Source organism: Danio rerio, chromosome 3 (genome assembly GCF_052040795.2).
Source record: "Danio rerio strain M-AB ecotype USA chromosome 3, GRCz13ab, whole genome shotgun sequence".
In the NCBI taxonomy this organism is placed as follows: domain Eukaryota; kingdom Metazoa; phylum Chordata; class Actinopteri; order Cypriniformes; family Danionidae; genus Danio; species Danio rerio.
The window spans coordinates 45876638-45892940 of NC_141023.1; the positions used below are offsets into that span (position 1 = coordinate 45876638).

General features: G+C 39.6%; 1 protein-coding gene across 1 annotated transcript in view; it reads right to left on the bottom strand.

Annotated features, from left to right (window-relative positions):
- The window catches only part of shisa9b (shisa family member 9b), a 72748-nt gene extending 71368 nt beyond the window's left edge, over positions 1-1380 (bottom strand). Inside the window, 1 exon segment of the mRNA NM_001135975.2 lies at positions 539-1380. Coding sequence (NP_001129447.2) covers positions 539-1167 — 629 coding nt within the window. The 5' untranslated portion in view covers positions 1168-1380.
- Positions 1381-16303: the final 14923 nt, after the last annotated feature.

The following is a 16303-nucleotide window of genomic DNA, read 5'->3' on the forward strand; positions in this document are numbered from 1 at the left end:
CAACATTTATAAATAACAATAGATATGCATATTCAGTCAGGTCATAAAGCTGTATGTACAGTATGAAGACAAATATACAGTCATTGAAATCAAATAAATAAATAAAATCATGTGGATTTTCTTTCTGTCCTCTGGAATGAACAGCTCAGCTCCATAACAACACAGATTACAACAGCATCCAAAAATGTCAACAAAGAATCTACAGCCTGATATAGATTAAGGCTTCTCTGTAAAAGTGAACTGATCAATTGGTCATGACAACATATGTTTTTAGTTCATTATAACTTATTAAAGTTAGTCAATCATGAAGTAAGTTAATCATGTTCTAACTTAATTTTTTAAGTTATGCATGCAGTTTTAAGTCAGTTATTATAATATAAGTTCAATTGGCTTATAGGGTTAATTTCATGTAGTATAGAAATTTAAGGCAACCAGGTTTTTTTTTTATATATAGTGTAGAATCAACTGTCACAGAGCTCTACAGTAGTCACACAAACAACATTCAACAGCTTTTAAACTTAAGGTCTGTTCAACTCACCTGGACATATTTTCTCTGTGGGGTCGATGCGCTTTCTCCAAGCCAAGTTTGGTGAAAATCCCAACCAGCGCCATGATAGCAACTACTCCGCATATGATATACACAATCAAATTGGTTTTATCCTTTGTCGGGTCGTGCTGGTCCATCATCTTCGGCGGTGGTCGGCCCGTCATGGACCACGGCGGCGTGTCGTAGTTTTTGCAGGTGGTCTGATCTAACCTGGAGTTCTTAAACTCGCAGCAGAACCTGAATCCACAGGTCCCGCAGCAGTACAGGTAACTACCAGTCCGGCACACGAATGGAGGATCCCACTGACCCATCACATCGTAATAGCCCCGACACCTGTCCTCAGTGTGAGGGGTCTCGGAGAGGCCGTTTTCCCCGTCTCTGGAGTCATTGGACCCGGACGCTGTCACCGCACCATCCAGGCTTTTGCCTGGCTCTCCTTCCGCGTCGCACACAAGAACTTTCATTAAAAAGTAGCCCAACAGTAAGCCAGTGCTTTTCATCCTGCGCTCTTCTCTTCTCTTCTTTGCCACGGTTGATCGGACGCTGAAAGATAGAGTTGTTGTGTGTCTTTTGTCATGAAGTGTCAGGACGCAGATCTCCATCAAGAACATCACCGCCATCCGAAATGATGCTGCTCATGTTTGAGGATACTTCTGCGCCACGGCTGGTTAATAGAGGCTTTGGAGCGTCCAAATGTGTGAATGTGTATGATTCCTAGCGCTTCAAGTGTGGCATTGAAATAAACACTATTGTGTTTTTCTACTATTATAACCGATCGTTATCAGCAGCGGTCTTGCGCACTCGGGTGCGTGGAGCGTCTGGAGCGCAATGAGCGGCGCTTGAACGGAGCGCTGAGTGAGACTGAATGCGTAATGATGAGAGAGGAGGAGGAGGGGAGAGACCCAAGTATGGGCACATGGAAGTAACAAAAGGATTGAGAGAAGAAGAGGGGAGCAGAAGATGTCTATCAATATCAAATTTCGTCATTTTTACGTAAAGCACGTGTTGCTCGTAAACATGTTTTGGCAAACAAACAACGCGACTGTACGGTATAGCAGCGTGATCATCTGTCTTTAACGGGAACTGATTGTTTAAAAATATTTAAAATAGTTTTCAAACATTGAAGTAAAACTGGCTAAGGTCTTGTAACACCTAACTTTTATTTAATTGTTTGTTTGAAACAGTTCACAAATGTGTAAATATATCTTATACTTTTTAAAAGATTCCATAATTGTGTTGCTGTTTTTTACCTCAGTCAAACTAAAGTAAATATACAATCAAGTATTATGTATAGGCTCTATAAAAATGTTTTTGCTGCTTGTTCAATTAAAATGAGCTGAAACAATTCATTTCTTGAGATGTTTTGTGACGACTTAATTGTTTTATGTTCAGTCCACTTGAATTTGTAAAAGTTGACTAATTGATTTGTGTCAGGACAACATGAATTGTGTTTAACCCTGAATTATTTAAAAATGTGGACACCATCCTTTGAAAGAGTGTCCGTTTAACAAGAAAACATATTAATATAAGCATTGAATTTGAATGTAGCCCTTTGTGGAAATGAAAGATTGTTTTATAAAAGATACATGTTTTGTAGTTTTGTACAATTTACAGTACATGAGTCATGGTTTAGGGAAACCTCCATGTTTTATTGATCAACTGATATTCAAAAAGTGACAATAATTTGGAAGTTGCAATGCCGTTGCAAAATCATTGAATCAATGTCTTTATTATTTAATGCTATAGGATTACACTGGGGTTGCATTTTAACAACACTCAATGTAAACAAATAATTAAATAAATAAATAAATAAATATTCGCTGGGTCATAGGTTTGAGCCTCGGCTGGGTCACTTGGCGTTTGTGTGTGGAGTTTGCATGTTCTCCCTGCGTTTGCGTGGGTTTTCTCCAGGTGCTCCGGTTTCCCCCACCGTCCAAAGACATGCGGTACAGGTGAACTGGGTAGGCTAAACTGTCTGTAGTGTATGAGTATGTGTGGATGTTTCCCAGAGATGGGTTACAGCTGGAAGATCGTAATAATCTAGGAAAAGTCTGTAAAATAAGTGTTTTTCTGTAAACATTTTAATGAGAATATCTGTAGATTTATTATTTTTTGCACTTAATTTTAACGAAGAAATTTTACTGTAATTTTATGGTTTTTGTTTGGCAGCCATAGCTGCCAGTCATTTGACCATTTTTTACTATTTTTTTTTTCTAACAGAGCAAGTAATTACAATTTGTAACTTTAATTTTACGTCATTTTAAATGTACTTTTAAAAAAAAGGAAAAAAACAGTATGCAAAAATACACAATTTTATTGTATAAAACAGGAAAATTGCTGTAATTTGTCGTTAATTATATAGAACATAAAATAACAGTCAAGCTGTTAATTTAGAGAGATTGTTTGTTATTTTACTTAGATTTGAATATAATTTGAAATTACAAAAATTACAGTAAAAATTCTAGACATATTTTCTGTAAATTTAGGTTTTTATTTTTTTATTATTGCAAACTTCTCATTTTTTTTCTTTAAATTTCACAGTTTTGAAATTATAGAAACATATATGAAAATATGTTGAGTAATTAGGCAATGCAATAAAAACATAGACTTTTTATTTTATTTTATTTGCAATTCTGTTTTGTGCACAGTACTACAGCAATGTGACCTATGAGCATGTGATGACTGAATATAAGACACATTACTAATTAATAAACTGATTATATCCATCCAGTCCCTTTGATTCATTGTCAAGAATCATGGTTTTTGACCAGTCTTTATTGTATCCATGCAGAACTTTGTAAATCTGGCAGGTACACATCTGATTACACAATTAAAATCCAACCCCCAGACAGGCTTGCGTATCTCAAGAGATATGATATAAATCACTTTTATTGTGTTACATTCCGACTTAATCCCTTGTTTTTGTATGGCCTGTATTTACAGAATTATACGATCAGTCAGTGCTTTTGGGCATTTGGCACAGCAAACAAGACCTCAGCTCAGAATAAGCTAATTATATACTGATTCAGATGAACGAGCAATCTGCATTGTTTGTCTCCGAGAGGACAAATAGACCTGCCTAAGGTGGAAGAAACTGTAACCTGAATGAAGGGAAAGGCAGTGCTAATGCAACTGTATTAAACCAAGACATTTCAAGTAAACATGGTGAAAAATAAGGTAATATTTTATCAACATGCTTGCACAGTCGATTGATAATATTACGAATTGCAATTTTTTTTTATTATTATTATTTTGTAATAAATGTGGCTCAGAGGCTTTATATTATGCGCTAATTTGCAAACATTTTTAGGACAAAAAAAAAACGTAAAACAATTACAATAATAAAATATAGCTGCAAGCAGCAATTAAGGGGCCAAGCACTATTGGCCATAAGGTGGCGCTGCTCCATACGTTTTTGAGTACTTTCAGGGCATGGGGTTGAAGATGCATACCATGTTTTGTAATGATATGTGAATGTGTTGGTAAAATATAGCATTTTGGGCCAAAAATCGAAATGGGCGACGCCCAAAATGGCTGACCTGTGAAAATCAGACATCATTCGACTCGGCATGCTCTGCCGGATGTAATGAGACCAGTTTCATGAGTTTCGGACCAAAGGTTGAGACGTTATAAGCCAAAAAGCAAGTTTTTAGTATCTCCGGACCACTAGGGGGCAGTGCGCCGAAACTCCGCAATTAACCTTAGACCCTAGTTGTCATAACACACACCAAGTTTGGTGTGAATCGGTGAATGCATTACAGAGATATCGCCTCAAGTACATTTTCGCAAGTTCTACGTTAAATTAGTTCGTAAGTTAAACGAAAACGGTTGGTCAAATTAACTTGAATTCCATAACTTTTGGTTGGCATGGTCTGTAGATCATGTGATTCAATTTTGGTGAAAATCGGAGACACGGCCTAGGACGAGTTCGATCAAATAGGTTTTTCGAAAAATTTAAAATAGCGCGAAAAAATTCATGACGGAAAATGACGTCATAGGGTGGGTTTGAATCGGACTGAGCCAAGGAATCAGAGGAAAAAAGAATTTTGATTGTAGCCCATTCGGTTTAAAAGTTATGATGATAAACATATGTGAACGTTTGGACAAGTGGTGGCGCTAGAGAGTTTGATTTTGAGACTTCATAATTGGCCTGATTAATGTTAATACTGGCCTCTATCATTGTGCCAAATTATACAACTTTCCCGCATACGCCTATATGGGCTGCCATTCAAATCCGGCGGAAGAAACGGAAGAAGAAGAAGAAGAAGAATAATAATAATAATAATAATAATAATAATAAGAACACTAACGAAAGCAATAGGTGCCTACGCACCTACGGTGCTTGGCCCCTAAAAAATCTATAATTTGGGGGATAAAGCAATCAGAAAAAAAAAATATAATTTTTGTACACTAAATTTAGTTCACATTTTTGATATATATATATATATATATATATATATATATATATATATATATTCATTTTCTTTTCAGCTTAGTCCCTTAATCAATCTGGGGTCGCCACAGCGGAATGAACAGCCAACTTATCCGGCAGGTTTTTACACAGGTTTTTCATCCTTCCAGTGGCAACCCATCTCTGGCACACATCCACACACACACTCATTCACACAAACACACTCATATACTACGGACAATTAGCCTACCCAATTCACCTGTACCGCCTGTACCCAATTCACCTGTACCGCACCTGTACCGCATGTAGCCTACCCAATTCACCTGTACCACTATGGGGGAAACCGGAGCACCCGGAAGAAACCCACGTGAATGCAGGGAGAACATGCAAACTCCACACAGAAACGCCAAGTGACCCAGCCGACCTTCTTGCTGTAAGGCGACAGCTCTACCTACTGCGCCAACTATATTATATTATATATATACATTATATATACATTATATATATATATATATATATATATATATATATATATATATATATATATATATATATATATATATATATATATATATATATTATAAATAATATATATTTATCATTTTTACAGCTCCCCTGCATAGGACCACGACAACCTGATCGTCAGGCACAGAAACTGGCCGTGAGGAGCTGTGGCCGTGAGGTCTGTGGTACCTGTCGGGGCGGCAATCCACGAAGCCGGTGGTGGACATTGGATGTAAGGGATTTCATAAAGCTAAAGAAGGAGTCCGACAGGGCTTAGTTGGCTTGCAGGACTCCTTAGATGGCTGATGGGTATCAACGGGCCAAGTTGCAGCCCGGGTGGTTGTGGAAGCAAAATCTCGGGCCTGGGAAGAGTTCGGGGAGACCATGGAGGAAGACTATCGGTTGGCCCAGAAGAGATTCTGGGAAACTGTCCGGTGCCTCAGGAGGGGAAAGCAGCTCCACATCGACGCTGTTTACAGTGGAAATGGGGAGCTGTTGACCTCGACTAAGGATGTGGTCGGGCGGTGGAAGTAATACTTTGAGAATCTCCTTAACCCCACTGACATGTCTTTCATCGAGGAAGCAGAGACTGGAGATGTAGGGGTGGACTCACCCATCACCCAAGCTGAGGTCACTGAGGTAGTTTGCAAGCTCCGCAGTGGCAAAGCGGCAGGGGTGGATGAGATTTACCATATGTATCTTAGGTCTCTGGATGCTGTGGGGCTGTCGTGGCTGACACGTCTTTACAACATCGCATGGAGGTCGGGGACAGGTGAGGGATCACACTCCTCAGCCTCCCGGGGAAAGTCTATGCCAGGGTACTGGAAATGAGGATCCGGCCAATAATTGAGCCTGGGATCCAGGAGGAACAATGCACTTGTCGTCCGGGCCGTGGTACACTGGACCAGCTCTATACCCTCACCAGGGTGCTCGAGGGTTGATGTGTTTTGTGCATCTGGAGAAGGCATTCGATCGTGTCCCTCATGGCATTCTGTGGAGGGTGCTTGGGAAGTATGGGGTCAGAGGCGATCTGTTGAGGGCCATCCCGTCCCTGTATGAACAGAGTAGAAGTCTGGTTCGCATTGCCGGCAATAAGTCAGATTTGTTCCCAGTGCATGTTGGACTCTGGCAGGGCTGCCCCTTGTCACCAATTCTGTTCATATTTTTTATGGACAGAATTTCAAGGCGCCGCCTTGGGCTGGAGGGTGTCCGGTTCATTATTTGCAGACGATGTTGTTCTGTTGGCTTCATCGAACATGGATCTTCAGCATGCACTGGGGCGGTTTGCTGCCGAGTGTGACGCGGCTGGGATGAGAATCAGCACCTCCAAGTCCGAGGCCATGGTGCTCCACCGGAAAAAGGTGGTTTGCCATCTCCAGGTTGGAGGAAAGCCCTTACCCCAGCTGGAGGAGTTTAGGTATCTCGGGGTTTTGTTCACTAGTGAGGGAAGGATGAAATGTGAGAATGATAGGCGGATTGGTGCAGCGGCAGCAGTAATGCGGTCGATGTACTGGTCCGTTGCAGTGAAGAAGGAGCTGAGCCGAAAGGCAAAGCTCTCGATTTACCGGTCAATCTACGTTCCTACCCTCACCTATGGTCATGAGCTTTGGGTGGCAGGGCGCACTTTTATGGATAAGGTGAGGAGCTCTGACATCAGGAAGGAGCTCGGAGTAGAGCCGCTGCTCCTCCACATTGAGAGAAGTCAGCTGAGGTGGCTCGGGCATCTGTTTCGGATGCCTCCTGGAGGCCTACCTAGGGAGGTGTTCCAGGGATGTCCCTCCGGGAGGAGGCCTCGGGGAAGACACAGGACACGCTGGAGGGACTATATCTCCCGGCTGGCCTGGGAACACCTCGGATCCCCCCGGAGGAGCTGGAGGAAGTGTCTGGGGAAAGGGAAGTCTGGGGTTCTCTCCTAAGACTACTGCCCCCGCAACCTGGCCCCGGAAAAGCGGCAAAAAATGAATTTAATTAGTATATATATATATATATATATATATATATATATATATATATATATATATTAGTGCTGTCAAAATTAGTGCGTTAACGCATGCGATTAATTTGAAATAATTAACGCGTTGAAAAAAATTTACGCAATTAACGCAGTTGCAGGTTTTCTTTTTTACTTCCTGTTGTGGTGGACGTGTGTTCAACATGCAAGAAATATGGATAAGACCAAGGAAGCACTTTTTAAAGGCAAGTTTCAGTATAAAACAATTAGTCGCATCAGGCTCTCCAGAGTTTCATGCAATTTCGGGTGTTTCATTTTTAACTTTCGACTTTTGTTTTAATGTAATTTGATACCGCATGGCGAACGGAAAAAAAAAACTCCACATTTCGTGACTCGGTGGTCCTTTAAGATAATCAAATCGCTGCTTACACAGTAGGCTTTTAATAAGAGTATTATCTTAATCATTTTAAAATCAGAGTATTGGTGTCTTAGGTAAATTTACTCAGAAAGTCTCTGTTGAAGTCGCAAGCTGTCAAAGACAGCGCATTACTCTGACTTTCAGCATGAGCCCTCCAAGTTTAGCATGTTTCCTCATTAAATGCAACAAAAGTGTATGCTTCGCATTGTTGTTTCAGAATCCTGAAAAGCTAGGAGGGATGCGGTGGAGAGAGGTGTGCAACATATTTAAGGACCGGGTGGGAGATGCGCGATTTCCGGAAGATTATCATTCATTTGCGGGCATCCGGGAGTCTCTGTGCATTTGCGGGATACTCCTAGTCTTAGCAACTGGATGAATGTAGGTAGGACTAAGCAAAATTATTTTTACTTTATACATATTATTATTATTATTTTGTTTGAATTTTTTTATTGGAATTGATGGTTTTAAAATTCAAATGGCATTATTATGCCTGTTTTAATTTATTTAATAAATATGTATATATATTGTTTTTATTTATTTATTTATTTGTTTATTTATTTGTTTGTTTGTTTCGTGAGATTCATAGGCTAAATGTGCAAATGAAGCATTATGTATTGACATTTTTTAAAACAAAAATCTGAACATTAGATGAGATTAGAATCTAAATATTACAATTAAAGGTTTTTACTCTGTGTATTTTGAAAATGGGTGATAAAATAAACATTTCTTCACAAATTATTGTAGAATAAAAACTTGTATGCAATCTGCTATAGTATGCATGAGTGTCTCAGTTTATAAAATATATATTATATACTTTATAGAACATATAAATAAAACTGAACAGTTTAGTATAAGTAAGATTTGCTGGAGATTTGTGGCTATTTTTTTGTGTCGACAGACACAAATTGATCAATTGCAACAAAAGAGCCTGCGATGTATTTAAAAGAGTATTTCAGATTTTAGTTTCTTAGCCTTATACTGAAAAAAAAAAAAACACTTTATGAAAAGCTCAAAATCTCAGAAGTGACATGTGCATGAATAAACAGTGCATTTGCCTGCAGTGTCTCACATTAAAGCAAGGCTTATGGCTTCTTTTGGAGCATTCATGTTGAGAGCAAACTCATAAAACGTCATGAAAACAGCAGAAGTGTGTCAGGAATGAGGGTTATCAGAAAGCGAGGCCATCAGTAAAGTACTTGAGAGACACTAAGGGATCACTTGGTCTTGTTATTGCTATGGAAACCAGTGCATAATGGCCTAATTTCATTTCCCAGGTCCTATTGACTTAGTAGAGTGATTTTCAAAACATACACAAAGCCAAAGAAAAGTGCAGTCTTTTTGCTTTTTTCCCCACTTCATTTTTTTTCATGATGGTCAAAGTTGTATAAAGAAGAACTAAAGCTGAATGATGGTTTGCGCGGGAGATGCACCCCATTGTTTAAAGGTCAATACATAGTGAATTATCCCATTTTTCTGTTGTGCATCCCAGCAGGCCTTTTCTCTCTGGAGGCCGAATATGTCTTTCAGAAATGATAAAGATTTTGAGAGCTCTATTTTGTTATCTTGACTAAATAAGGGTATTTTTTTCTTGATATGAGATGAAATGGGGATATATATATATATATATATATATATATATATATATATATATATATATATATATATGTGTGTGTGTGTGTGTGTGTGTGTGTGTGAATGTGTGTGTGTGGTTGTTTCCCAGAGATGGGTTGCAGCTGGAAGGGCATCCGCTGTGTAAAACATGTGCTGGATAAGTTGGTGGTTCATTCCGCTGTGGCGACCCCAGATTAATAAAGGGACTAAGCTGAAAAGAAAATGAATGAATATAGAGAATAGTGACTGAGGGTATATACGATGAGCATAGACACAGAACTAGCACTAGTTATACTTTGGTCTTTTTTGAGCGAGATAATAGCGGTCTAATATAATAAAATAAGCTAAGCTAAGCTAAAAGTATTGCTAAACTGCCAGCAAAAAAGCATTATTATTACATGTAGTAAGAACGTTGTCTTATGGTTGCTAAATGTCACACAACAGCGTTGCTACAGCCTATGTTGTTACAATGAATCGAGCACATATGTAGCAATGTTGCCTTCGAAAAAATGCAACGCTGTATAGACATCGCTACAACATAAATGTGTTAGGGAAGTCTTGAAACAACTGACCCTTCGCCAACAGTTTGATTGACAAGCGATTTGTTCAATCATAAAGGCAATATATTTTAGCCCCTTTCACTTTCAGACATTTTGCAACAGGCGTCATAATAGAGTAACATGGGCAATTGAAATGAAAAATGATGAAAGTGTGTTCGTATAGAAACTGCAATGCAGACAGCAGGCACTCACAAATGCTGGGCAAGATACAATTTCATTCTTTTCACCCTGAAACCTAAGTGTATGAAATGGAAACGTTTGTGTGGACAGATCACCATCAGCTGTCAATCATTGGTGCAGCCACTGGCTGAATGGATAACTCGATAATGTGAAGACTCAAGAATTAGGATCAAATCTTTTCTGATATTGAACCACAGTCTGCATAACTATAGGGTCAATTAGGTTCCAATTGCTGTGCCAGCTTATACTTAAAAGAAGAAGGTCAAAAGGCAGCTTGAGACATGCTGCTACACCCAGTGTTTTATTTGTAAGTGAATAATTCCCAAAACAAATCCAGGAAATAAAAGGTAATGTGACCAACATATACCAAACAATTTCAGTTTTCCCAGAACATGACATTATTAAATGATGATAGCACAAAAAAAGAGCATCACATTTCTGGGTGGTCTTTAATTATTTAGTGCCATATAACGTTATAGGTTTCCTAGAGATGGGTTGCGGCTGGAAGGGCATCCGCTGCATAAAAACGCGCTGGATAAGTTGGCGGTTCATTCCGCTGTGGCGACCCCGGATTAACAAAAGGGACTAACGCCAAAAAGAAAATGAATGAATGAATGAATAAATAATGTTATAGGTCAGTCATAAATAATAAAAAAACAAGTAGCTACAAGCATAATTTGTATGAATAATCATTATTCAGTTCTCTTCCCTATTATGTTACAAGGGAAAAAATAATAATTAAATGGCTCAGTCTAATATTCAAGAAGCGCCCACAGTTACCTCTTTTTCTGTCATGTTTTCTGGCTGACTTGAGATCGCTTTGCTTCTGTCTCCCGCTATCCTGATCCATTCGTGCAGTTTCATCTTTTCAAGATTTCATTTGATCAGACTCATTTTCAGAATTACTCATTGTAACTCATTGTAAATAGAAAGAAAATATTCTTGACTGCCTCTTTGCAATTCTGAAAATACAAATAGGTTGGCCACTATGCCATTATTTATTTTTGCTGTTTAATGCACGCAAAACAATCGCCAACCAATAAGAGTGATTGTAAATATAAGAAAGCCGATTGGCTGAAAATATTGTTTCTCTCTGTCTTTCTCGCACACAGACACACACTTTTAGGCATGCACAATGCACAAGTTAATGCCGGATACATTAAAAAATAAGTATCGGAACTCAAAACACGAATTTCTGACATTTTTCAGAACAGGAGCCAGCAACATCCTGCTCAAGTTATGCACTAGTAACACCAAAAAAAAAATCTATGATCAATAAGTCATTACAACTGTCACAATCACTAAGTAGAATGCACACTAGAAACACTAGAGGGCACTCTACACATTACGTCTGCTACTGAACCAGACTACAAATCTCATCATGCCTTGCAGTCACACACCAGTTTCAGTTTACCTCCTGATTATGTCACATCTGTCTGTGACCACCTGAGGGCGCTGTAGTGCACTAGGACTTTGTAGGCGCTACAGCATCCCAGGAAAAACTACATTCTCATACATACCACGCGCATACACCAGAACACCTACACTGACCTGTCATCTCATCTGTTCTGTGTTACCGTTGATTATCTGGACTATTTATACAACCATTTCACCTCTGTTTTGCATCGCGTCGTTTGTCTACATTGTCTTCCTTGTCCGAGTATCCATTAAGTCTTGTATTCATAGTTCGTTGTTCCTGATCGTGTTTTGTAATTTTGCCAAAGTCTAGTGTTATTGTTTCTGAGCCTTGTCTCTGTTTTAGTTTCTGGTTTTGTCGTTTGTTTGTTACTTTGTATTTTGATCACCTCGTTGTTTCACTGTAAATAAATATCTGCACTTGGATCCGCACCTTTTTGTTTTTGTTCCTGTTTTGATCACGCTAACGTGACAGAACGATGCGATCACTATGGATCCAGCAGACAATTTAATTATGCTTCTAAAGCAAGGTAACCGCTCTATAGAGCGTTACATTAAAGAATTTTTGGAGCTAGCCCCAAAGAGCTCTCACATCGATATGCTGCTCATGATGTTCTTTCGGGGAGGACTATTGGAACCAGTACGATCCCAAATGCCACCATATGAGGAGGACTGGAACCTGTATCGGTTCATTGAGGCAGCTTTAATGATCTCTGGCTCCCCTCTCTCTGTTGCCCTGAAAGAGGAGAACCCTGAGGAGGGAGGCCTGCAAAATCAGCCCAGCTGATTTGTCTAGGGGAGGGAGGAGAAAGGCTGGACTGGAGTTGCGGGCTTATCCGCATCGGGCTGTTTGGAGACCACCCTTTTCGGAGTCTCTGGAGAGCCTTCTGGATTTGTGTGATAAACCAGTGTCTGTTCTAGTCCCACAATGCCCGCCAGTGTCGACTCCAGCTCCAGAGGAAGCTCCCTCTCCTGTTAACTATGCTCTCCCTTCTCAAACCACCAGACGGAGGAGGCGTAGGAACAGGACTGCTCATGCCACAGAAAGTCCGCCAGTGTCAGCTTCAGCCCCAGAGCGCCCGCCAGTGTCGGCTCCAGCCCCAGAACGCCCCCCAGTGTCTGCTCCAGCCCCAGTGTGCCCGCCAGTGTTGGCTCCAGCCCCAGAGCGCCCGCCAGTGTCGGCTCCAGCCCCAGAGCGCCCGCCAGTGTCGGCTCCAGCCCCAGTGTGCCCGCCAGTGTCGGCTCCAGCCCCAGAGCGCCCGCCAGTGTCGGCTCCAGCCCCAGAGCGCCCGCCAGTGTCGGCTCCAGCCCCAGAGCGCCTGCCAGTGTCGGCTCCAGCCCCAGAGCGCCCGCCAGAGTCGGCTCCAGCCCCAGAGCGCCCGCCAGTGTCGGCTCCAGCCCCAGAGCGCAGTACAATGCCAGTTCCAGTCCGGCTCCTGGCTTTACCGGCGCCACCCTGGCTCCTCGCCCTGCCGGCGCCACCCAGGCTCTCATTTTGCATCGCTTCGTTTGTCTACATTGTCTTCCTTGTCCGAGTATCCAGTAAGTCTTGTATTCATAGTTTGTTGTTCCTGATCGTGTTTTTGTAATTTTGCCTAAGTCTAGTGTTATTGTTTCTGAGCCTTGTCTCTGTTTTAGTTTCTGGTTTTGTCGTTTGTTTGTTGTTTCACTGTAAATAAATATCTGCACTTGGATCCGCACCTTTTTGTTTTTGTTCCTGTTTTGATCACGTTAACGTGACAGATTACACACACGCAGCTGCAGTTTATCACCACTGATTACATGGACTATATGGACATCAATCACACACACACTTCCAGTGCTGAGTCTTGTTATTTATAGTGAGCATTACACAGTGTTTCCTGTGTGGTCTTGCTGTGTTTTGACCCCTTGTTTGTTTACTGTTTAGCTTTGCCGCCTGCTTCAACTTCTTCACTTGTTACGACTATTCTTTTGGATTATTTTTATGCTACCATTTGCTCATTTGCTAACCTTGCCTGCCTGACTATAAGCTTAATAAATGTTGCATTTGAACCCTACCCTTGCTGTCAAATCCATCATTACAACAAGGTTTTTGCTCATTTAAATGATCAAAATAAGTTAACCATGTTTCAGCTTAGTTTAGGTCAGTTTATTGCTATGTAATATTAAAAGTAACACTTTTGGCACATCAAAAAGGAAGATATTCATGAATAAAACTTTGTCAATACTGTCAATGCAGTTTTCTGGACGAATTCTCTAGTGCTCTCCATAGACTGCAGATAGCGCAGTCATTTGCATGCTCAGCTATTGTTTATTTGTCAAGTTCCCTGTTATCACCATCACAATGAGAGGCCTTGATCACGCACAAACGTACACAAAGTTTGTCATAGATCATTTATTTTGGGAGCGGGTGTTAATCTGGAATTTTAACAGTGTTTTTGAAAGCACCATCTGCCACCTGAGAAATGCAGCTCATCTGCGTTTGATGTTCGTCCGAGCCGCAGAAAGCTTCTTTATTCACAATTGGCTGTCAGGGGATTCGTGGCTCTTTTTCCTCTTTGTATCTTTAAAGACTGCTGTAAATAGTGCTGTCGTTCCTCCGGGATTTGAACCAAAGTTTGTTTAGAGAGATGAAACCATGCACGAGAGTCTCGGAGATGCTGATCAGACCGTGGCATTGAAAAAACTTGACTTGCGTCACTTTGGCTTTGGAAGAATGGCAAATGGTGAGCAATGAAACATCACGCTCAATTTAGCTTGTCGATACTTTACTTCTTGGCCAGACTGTTTTAGCGGCGGCTGTATATCTTGAATGAATAGGATTTATGGATTCCGGCTGGGGCCGAATAATGCTGTGCGGCCCTGAGAAAAGGTCACCTGACAGATAAAACCAAATCTTAAATAAGTTTCAAATCGCCATCCTCAGATAGTGTTTGCGCAAATGTTGCTGGCTATTTTTATACATCATTTAACCTTTAAACCTCTTGTATGCTTTCAGGGTTGTTAAAATCATTGTAAAGGTTTCTGTCAATGTTTACAAGTGAAATTAGACTATGCTATGCTTTGTAATGTTGATAATACGTGTAAGGTAATGTGGAATGTGGAAGGTGGAAAATCAATTAAGTATTAAATACTGTGGGTTTCATTTTTTTGAGAGTTTGAATTGGATATTATTTTAATTGGTTTGTTTATACACTAAAAAACCCAACAAGTTAAGGTAACTCAAACCATTTGAGTAAACTGATTGCAACAAACCATTTAAGTTCAAAAACTAATCCTAATGAGTACTGTGAGCACTTAATTCATTTGATTAAATTATGTAATTTAGTGAATTAAACCTAAAAAATGAAGAGAACTCAAACCAACTGAGTACTGTAAAACTCAATAAGATAAGGCAACACAAACCCTTTGAGGAAACCGATTGCTACAACCCATTTGAGTAAAAAAAAAAGAATCTATATGGGTACTGTGAACTTATTCCATTTAAGTTGAAGTAATGAGGTATTTAATTTTTTAAAAAAATATTTAATTTCTAACTCTTTTCAAAAGAGTAGAACTAACTTTCAGTCAATTTTGAGTTAACTACATATTTCATTAGATAAAGCTGACTGTTGGATTTTACAGTGTATAAATACTCCTATATACAGATTTTTTCTTAATTTAATGTCAATATTTTTGTTTAGTTTAGTAAAGCTAAGCTTTGACACTTTTTTGTAGTACCTAGGTTGAATATATTAAGCTAAAACGATAAACTAACCCTGACTAAAACAAATAGTAAATAGTTGATGTTAAGTTAATTTAAAAATGATGAACAATAAAAGTATTGTGGTATTTGATCATTGTTGTTAACGTTAGTCATTAACTAATGTTAACAAGCACAACTTTGGATTTTTAATATTTCATTATGGAGGGTGACATGGTGGTGCAGTTGGTGGCACGTTCGCCTCACAGGAAGATCACTGGGTTAAGCCCCAGCTGGGTCAGTTGATGTTTCTGTGTGGAGTTTGTATGTTCTCCCCATGTTTACGTGGGTTTCCTACCTAGTGCTTCCATTCTCCCCACAAGTCCAAAGACATGTGGTGTAGGTGATTTGGGTAGGCTAAATTGTCCTTAGTGTATGTGTGTGAATGAGTGTGTATGGATGTTTCCCAGTGATGGGTTGGAGCTGAAAGGGCATCAGTTGCGTAACACATACTTTGGATAAGTTGGTGGTTCATTCTGCTGTGGCAATCCCAGATTATTAAAGGGACTAAGCTGAAAACAACATGAATGAATTATGGAAGTCATTATAAAATGTCAAAATAAGTGCTGTACAAGTATTGTTCATTCTTAATCCGAAATATTAAATACATTAACGTAAACTAATTGGACCTTACAGTAACCATATACAATCCATTTATTTACAATTGTGAACTGCATTATGGGATTTTGATCTCTGTTCAGGCGACTATTAACTTGTCGATTTAAAATGTCAGTATTAATTTTACTAATCCTTTGATTACTTTGAAGAGATTTTTGACACTGTTAAACCAAATTCAACCAAATTGTTAAAAATTTGTATAATCTACCTCTAATTGTAATTGTCTTACCATGAAAAAAACCTAAGTTGAAATGGTATAAAACACAAACAAACAAACAAACAAACAAAAAGCATTAAAACTGCATATACTGCAATAAGACTGGTATATTGTTTGACTGTGAGACTTAAAGTATCCATAAAAAT